The sequence below is a fragment of the Dreissena polymorpha genome, chromosome 2, assembly GCF_020536995.1.
Source record: "Dreissena polymorpha isolate Duluth1 chromosome 2, UMN_Dpol_1.0, whole genome shotgun sequence".
Lineage (NCBI taxonomy): Eukaryota > Metazoa > Mollusca > Bivalvia > Myida > Dreissenidae > Dreissena > Dreissena polymorpha.
The window spans coordinates 23,566,590-23,574,393 of record NC_068356.1 but is presented as its reverse complement, the minus strand read 5'-3'; the positions used below and the strand labels follow the sequence as shown (position 1 = coordinate 23,574,393).

The 7,804-nt window shown below is 38.9% G+C and overlaps 1 protein-coding gene across 1 annotated transcript; it reads left to right on the top strand.

Annotated features, from left to right (window-relative positions):
* The first annotated feature begins 2,827 nt into the window (after window positions 1–2,827).
* On the top strand, window positions 2,828–3,738 carry LOC127870312 (heavy metal-binding protein HIP-like). Its single transcript, XM_052412946.1, has 2 exons — window positions 2,828–3,033; window positions 3,247–3,738. Exons 1-2 carry the CDS (start codon window positions 2,865–2,867, stop codon window positions 3,648–3,650), a joined length of 573 nt encoding a protein of 190 aa, XP_052268906.1. The 5' UTR covers window positions 2,828–2,864; the 3' UTR covers window positions 3,651–3,738.
* The last annotated feature ends 4,066 nt before the right edge of the window (window positions 3,739–7,804 follow it).

The following is a 7,804-nucleotide window of genomic DNA, read 5'->3' as shown; positions in this document are numbered from 1 at the left end:
AGACTTTTACTTAAGAGGGTCAGTGGTTCGAGCACCAGTTTTGGGGTTACTTTTTTCTTTCTTTAAGTTTTCTTGTTTTGAAACGAGCTCTTTAGATCCAATGTTTACATTTATCAATACAAACAGTTATATGACAAACTTCAATAAATGCCAACATCTGTGAAAAGGACCCTTTAATCGGCCAAACAATGTTCCGTGTCTGAAAACCAAACAAACAGAGCAAAAATATTTATTTATAAAATAGAACGGATATCTCATCTAGCGCATAGGCTTTTTTGTTCTCTGTTATCTAAGTGACAACCGTTATCAAAGAATCCGGATGTGTTGACGGTTGAACTCGTCACAAAAATGTAAAATAATATTCAGATGAAATTATTGTGATAACCGAGCAAACGTTCTTTGTGTTTTATTGGATACATATGTTATACATGTTTTACGCGCACTGTATGAAATTGTGTTAAACTACATGGCTGATTGCAAGAAAAACTGGTCGTATAATCGTATAATTTGCATATCCATCAAATACTATAAAGATTATGTTAATCTTATTGTCTTAAGATAACAATATTACTAGTATACGAAAGACAATCAATATACTTCGAATAAATATAATTCAATTTGTTCGAATAAATATACTTCAATTTGAACATGCATTCAATCAAATACTATTCTATTTTTCTAGAACATGAATGATTGCCCCGTTGTTATCTTTTATTGTCCGACGACCTATACCACGGACTCTAGATGACATGATCAATATACGCGCCGTGCCTATACTGCACAGCACTTCTAACCGAACACCGCCGACATCAATCTGAATAGGATGGCTGTTAGTAATGCAAAGTCAAATATTGTCAGCGATTAAATCAATGACATTCACTCGTACACTTTGATAATTTTCAAGCTAAAATTATAGCTGGAAATTGCAGCTATAATTCAAAATTAGTCCCAAATTTCTTGAGTCTATGAGCAACATAAGGTAGGAGTGCTCGGCACGCCGGTCATACGGGTACTTCGATAATAGATGGTACTTCGATAACAAAGAAAACCAAAAGCCACGCGCAAAAGGTAATTTCCTCTTTTTTTAAATATATATCTTTAATATTAGTTTTTAAGAAACGGAACATGGTAGAGTTGATAAACGGTAAACCCTTTTGCATTGTGAAGAAAAAAATTCAAAGAAGAATGTTAAAATATGAAAACATTCTAGTGAAAACTGGATGATCCGTGCATATTTCAACAAAATAAAAAATACTTAATAATATTGAAATACAGTGTTTGCTTTTCCATCATGTATGTGCATTACTGTGCTTCAAATGCTGAAATTTTGAAAGTACTGAAATATGAACGAAGATAGGAGCATGTTTTACTTGGTGGTATACATGGTTGTGTAGAACCTTTGATTCCCGATAAAGGAGACGTCGGATAACGGAAACTCTCAACATATCGGGCACTCTGATATCCGACTTTTATCGTCTACTTGAAATGCGTTTATTTATGTTGTTCCTTTACTTACCAAGGTGTTTTCTATTCTAACATGTAGAGAAATAACTGTGCTCAAAATACTGATTTTTTTATGGTATTCAATAAAATATAAACGAAGATAGACCATGATTTTAAAGGTGGTATGCATGTTGTTGTAGACACTTAGATTCACGATAAAGAACACCTCGGATAATGGATACTTAACAAAATTAATGTTTTACTCTGATATCTTACAGACGGCGAGAGTACCGTTGTAGTAACAAGGAAGCAGACATCGAGAGCAATGTTTATACGCGTCAACGTTACAGTCGATATAAGACAAAATAAATTGAAACTTCACGCTAAAATGGTCATATTTTAATCCCCAAGTTATTTTATTGAATATGCCATGAAAAACAAAATCATAATCATATTCGAAAGGGATAATCAAATGAAGCAAATGTTCGGTGAGTCGTTTTTAATTTACGCCAGCTCAGAAATTGTACATTATTGTCTGCTTACTATTACAGTATTCAACGGCGAATTTTACATTTCTGGTTCACTAAAAATAGTGCATGAAATCTGTTCATAAGTGTCGGATAATCGGGTACCGAAGTGCAATTGTCATAGAGATGATCGGCTAAAGAAGTTTCCATGAAAATGTGGAATAAGACATTTAACATTTGAATTCCCTCAAATACGGAAGTAAACTACAAAGTCTACATGTCGTATCATTAATATACATACTGATCTTTTAAATCGAATAGTTAACACGTTCTTGATTTATTTCTAAGTTTTTGTATTTAGTTGAAATATGTACTGATCATTCAGTTCATGCTGGTTATCGATGGCATTGTACCGTGTTTTACATATAATCCTCCGTTCTTCCGCAAATTTCTTCCTTCGCAATACGAAGTGCATTATAATCGGACACAAAATAGTTCGTGTCTGAAAACAAAATGAACTGAACATAAATAAAAACAAGTTGTAGAACTCAGGTCTAGCACGTGGCTTTTGTTGTTGCCTGATATCGAAGTGCCATCTGTTATAAAAGTTTTCGCATTACCAGCGTCCTGGGACACACTCCGGATCTTCACATAATGCGGCCTCTTGTCCGCAAGGACATTATTATCTGCGGATAATTAGATATTTAGGATTGATCGGTTTTGTTTTGTATCAAGATGCATAAAAAATGAAATAGATTGACAGAAAAACGTGCAGTTTATTTTTTATTTTACTCAAATTTACATTTTTTATTGTCGGGTAAGAAGTTTTATTCAGTGCCCATTTAATTAAGTCCCAAAATATGAGTTCACTACATTCGAGATAAGAACCTGAATATGGCATCACAAACTAGAATAAAAGTCACGATATACCTCGGAGTCACACTACAGTCGTTGATGTTCATCATGACGCAGGTTGTTGCTTGGTTTGTTTGTTTATGTGTTGCTGTCGCAAATGGCGCAGTAGAGCGATTTGTTGCCGAACCGGATATTCCTGAGCTTGTACAAAGACTGGATGCGCTTACAAATCAAGTCAATGAAAATAAAGCCGAGATCGCCAAACTACGTGAGTATTCAGAAAATATGCAGTGCGGTTATGATTGTTCTCGGTCGTTTTACATAAAATGGTAATCATGTTGCTTCAGCGTATGACAAGTCTTTTTCCAACCAAGACACAGACTAACCATCGAAATAAATCTGAATAATATTAATTGTGCTTACAAAAGACATATAGATAATTTCAGTCTCAATTTTAATTAGTTTGTTGATCTATTTACAGGTCATGGGCCGATTGCATTTAAAGCTCATCTGACCAATGTTCTTAAGCCCGGTCCGAATCAGCGCATCGTCTACGACGACGTGCAACTAAACGTTGGGAATGCCTACCACCGACATTTCGGAGGCTTTCTTGCACCTTTCAACGGGACTTACTTGTTTGCTGTGTCCGCTTGCTCGGACACGGGCCATTATATAGTCCTCGATTTGATGAATAATGGAAGCTTGATTGGCAAAGTACTTGCTGGGGATCCATCGTATGCCGACTGCTCTTCCGAGACGACCATCACTGAACTGAAGCAAGGGGACGAAGTGTACGTTCAACATCACTCATCTAGTGGTGATTATATATTGGCCCACGATATAGCCCTGAACAGTTTTACCGGTGTTCTTTTGCAGGTAGTGTAGATCGACAAAGAAAAACTTACTAAATGTTTGATATATAATTCAATTGCAACGTCACTCCAATGTTTATAATAATAAAAATACAATAATATGCGTTTCCATTTTCGGTTTAAACCATTCTGACCCAAATTACGATTAACAAAAGCAAGTGATTGGTCAGAGTCATTTACAACCACGTCATCATTGTTGTACCGAAAGTCCAGACAGTCAATTATAAAGTGATATTATGCGCATCTAACAGTATATGCTATGTTTATAGGTGTCTATCGCAACCGTTGTTTATTTTTGATGTTTTCACTTCATATACACTTATATTTGTTAATGCAGCATCAGCATACTAAAACAATATCCCTGAAAGAGAAAAATAATGCATTTGAATATCAATCGTACTTTCGTTGACAGCTGATCATGCATGTACGATGTGAATCTAAATGTAATTTTAGTGCAGATTCGTTCATACGACACACGAACACTATCTCCGACACGAACACTATCTCCGATCCTAATAAAAAGACAGTTCTGCTCGGCTTAGAGGACTGTACAGTCATGTTAAATATCGAATATAATATTTATTTTTTTATAAACAACTGGTAGCAAGATGAGTTGCAGATAATTGGTCAGTTACCACATTTTAACTAACTCTATTGACCTGTTAATTCTTTTCAGCTCAATTCAACAGTGAAAAATGCGCATAATATCACTTTAACTTGTATGTTTCGTCCCAGAAATTACATCAATCGAGAAGCGTCACAAATTGCTTAAACAGATGGAAAAAAAAACTATGTTAAGCTTATTTTTAAAGAAGTTTTAGTGAAAAAACGAAGTATAATTATTCCGGTCAACGATTGCATCAGCACAGCTGCGTCTGACCTCTATCATCGGCCCGCTGCTGATATAAAAGCCCGAGGGCTAAAGCTATCGTCTAAGTTAAGTACATAAACAAAAAACACCTACCACCCTGATATAGCCACGTGACTCTAAATGAATTGCGTGAGCATGCTTCCGATTTAACACTTGTATTAACTTGAAATCGTTTGTATTCGACGTGATGTTATCTCAAAGAACAAGGTCAAAGTAGACAAATGACGTTGGTGCCTATTCCATATACTAGTATGGTTAAAGAGAAACTGAAGGGTCATGTTGGACCTTAAGCGCGACAACCAGAGTTCAAGTTACACCAATTGTCAAAGACCATAGCCACCAATTGACCCAGATATAAACATTATGGCCAGTCATATATGTTGCTTCTTAAGTGTTATTTTAGTTTTTATACGCATTAACCTTGCGTTTTACCCCATTGGATAAAAGATTCCAAGGCATCATTCGCGTTTCATCAAGACTGAGCCAAAAACATGGCCTCTCGGGTTTTAACAAGCTTACATTTAAAGGTAAAATTTGTTCCCAAGATCTGACATAGTAATCGAGTTTGGTTTAGATATTGCCAAGATTAACATTCTGAAAAAGTTTCATCAAGATTGACCCTACTCGAACCAGGTCTATACCAGTTTTTGACGCTACTTGAACCGGGTTTGTACTTGTAAAAATAGACCCTCTAAGCAAGTTTCATCAAGTTTGAGCAAACAAGAGATGTGTTCGTCAGAAACACAATGCCCCCTACTGCGCCGCTTTCATTTAATTTTTTTTATCATTTGGCAGGTACAGATAATTTTTACAAGGGAAGTAATATTTTTAGAGGGATATAATACAAACAAGGGCTGTTTGTAAAACATGCATGCCCCCCATATGGGCTGTCAGTTGTAGTGGCAGCCATTGTGTGAATACGTTTTTTGTCTTTGGGACCTTGACCTTTGACCTAATGTAAGTTATCATCCGGAAACAATTGTACTATTTCGAGTCACTGTGACCTTGACCTTTGACCTAGTGACCTGAAAATCAATAGGGGTCATCTGCCAGTCATGATCAAGAGGGGAGTGAGAGGGGGGTATAATGTGGGGTGTGGTAATTTATAAGATGTTTAAAAAAAAAATTGGGGGGGGGGATCGGGGGGGGGGGGTGGGGGTTAGAGGGGGTATAATGTGGGGAGTGGTCATTTATTAGATGTTTAAAAAAATGGGGAGGGGTGGGGGGTAGGGGGGTAGGGGGGGAGTGAGAGGGGGGTAAAATGTGGTGTGTTGTAATTTATTAATGTTTAAAAAAATGGAGGGGGTGGGGGTAAGAAGGGGGTTTAATGTGGGGTCTGGTAATTTATAAGATGTTTAAAAAAAAATTGGGGGGATGGGGGGGTAGAAGAGGGTGAGAGGGGGTAATAATGTGGGGTGGTGTAATTTATGAGATGTTTAAAAAAAATAAAAAAAAATTGGGGGGTGGGTTGGGGTGAGAGGGGGGTGTAATGTGGGGTTTAGTAATTTATAAGATGTTTAAAAAAAAATTGGGGGGGGGGGGTGGGGGGATGGAGGGGGATGGGAGGTGAGAGGGGCAATAATGTGGGGTGTGGTTATTTATTAGATGTTTAAAAAACTTTTTTTTGGGGGGGGTGGGGGGCGGGGGGGTTGGTGGAGTGGGGGGGGAGAGGGGGTAATAATGTGGGGTGTGGTTATTTATTAGATGTTTAAAAAACAATTTTTTTTTTGGGGGGGGGGAGGGTGGGGGGTGGGGTGGTAGGGGGGAGTGAGAGGGGGGTATAATGTGGGTGTGTGGTAATTTATTAGATGTTTAAAAAAAATTGGGGGTGGGGGGGTGGGGGTAGGGGGAGTGAGAGGGGGTATAATGTGGGGTTTGGTTATTTATAAGATGTTAAAAAAAATTGGGGGGGGGGGGGGGGTGGGGGGTAGGGGGGGGGTGAGAGGGGGGGTAATAATGTGGGGGTGGTTGTATGTAATTTATTATATTGTTTAAAACAAGAGGTGTTTGTGAAACACAATGTCCCCCTATATGATGTTTGACCTTGTAGGATGACCTTGACCTTGTGAAGGATGACCTTGACCTTTTCACCACTCAAAATGTGCAGCTCCATGAGATTACACATGCATGCCAAATATCAAGTTGCTATCTTCAATATTGCAAAAGTATTCATAATATAAGCGATTTGGGCCACATATATTTGACCCTCTGACCTTGAAGGATGACCTTGACCTTGACCTTCACCACTCAAATGTGCAGCTCCATGAGATGCACATGCATGCCAAATATCAAGTTGCTATCTTCAATATTGCAAAAGTATTCATAAAATGAGCGATTTTGGCCACATATATTTGACCTCTGACCTTGAAGGATGACCTTGACCTTTACCTTTCACCACTCAAAATGTACAGCTTCATGAGATACACATGCATGCCAAATATGAAGTTGCTATCTTCAATATAGCAAAAGTTATTGCAAAATGTTAAAGTTGGCGCAAACAGACCAACAGACAGACCAACAGACCAACAGACAGGGCAAAAACAATATGTCCCCCACAACTGTAGTGGGGGACATAAAAAAATTGGGAGGTGGGGGGTAAGGGGGGTGAGAGAGGGTAATAATGTGGGGGGGGGTTATTTATAAGATGTTTAAAAAAAAATTGGGGGTGGGTGGGGGAGTGAGAGTGTGGTATAATGTGGGGTGTGGTAATTTATTAGATGTTTTTAAAAAAAAAATTGGGGGGGGTGGGGGGTGGGGGGTAAGGGGGGTGGGGGGTGACAGGGGGGTATAATATGGGGTGGGGTAATTTATTACATGTTTAAATAAAAATGGGTAATTTATAAAGATGTTTAAAAAAAAATTGGGCGGAGAGGGGGCGGTGGGGGGCGGGGCCTGTAGGGGGGTGGGGGTGGGGGTGGATGAGGGGGGGTAATAATGTGGGGGTGGGGTAATTTATTAGATGTTTAAAAAAAATGGGGGGGTGGGGGTGGGGAGTTAGGGGGGGGGGTAGGGGGGGAGTGAGAGGGGGGTATAATGTGGGATGGGGTTTGGTAGGTAATTGCTTTACATGTAAAAAAAAAAATTAGGGGGGTGGGTGCCCGGTGGTATAGGGGGGGGTAGGGGGGGTAGGGGGGGAGTGCGAGGGGGCTAAATGTCGGTCGTGTGGTAATTTATTAGATGTTTAAAAAAAAATTGGGGGGTATGGGGGGAGGTGGGGGTGAGAAGGGGGTAATAAGGTATGGGGTGTGGCAATTTATAAGATGTTAAAAAAAAATTGGAGGGGGGTGGGTAGGGGG

Bases quoted from the DNA above. Each gene is read 5' to 3' on its own strand.
- LOC127870312 (XM_052412946.1), top strand. From the start codon at position 2,865: ATGTTCATCATGACGCAGGTTGTTGCTTGGTTTGTTTGTTTATGTGTT. The intron at 3,034-3,246 runs GTGAGTATTCAG...ATCTATTTACAG, and splicing joins AGCCGAGATCGCCAAACTAC to GTCATGGGCCGATTGCATTT.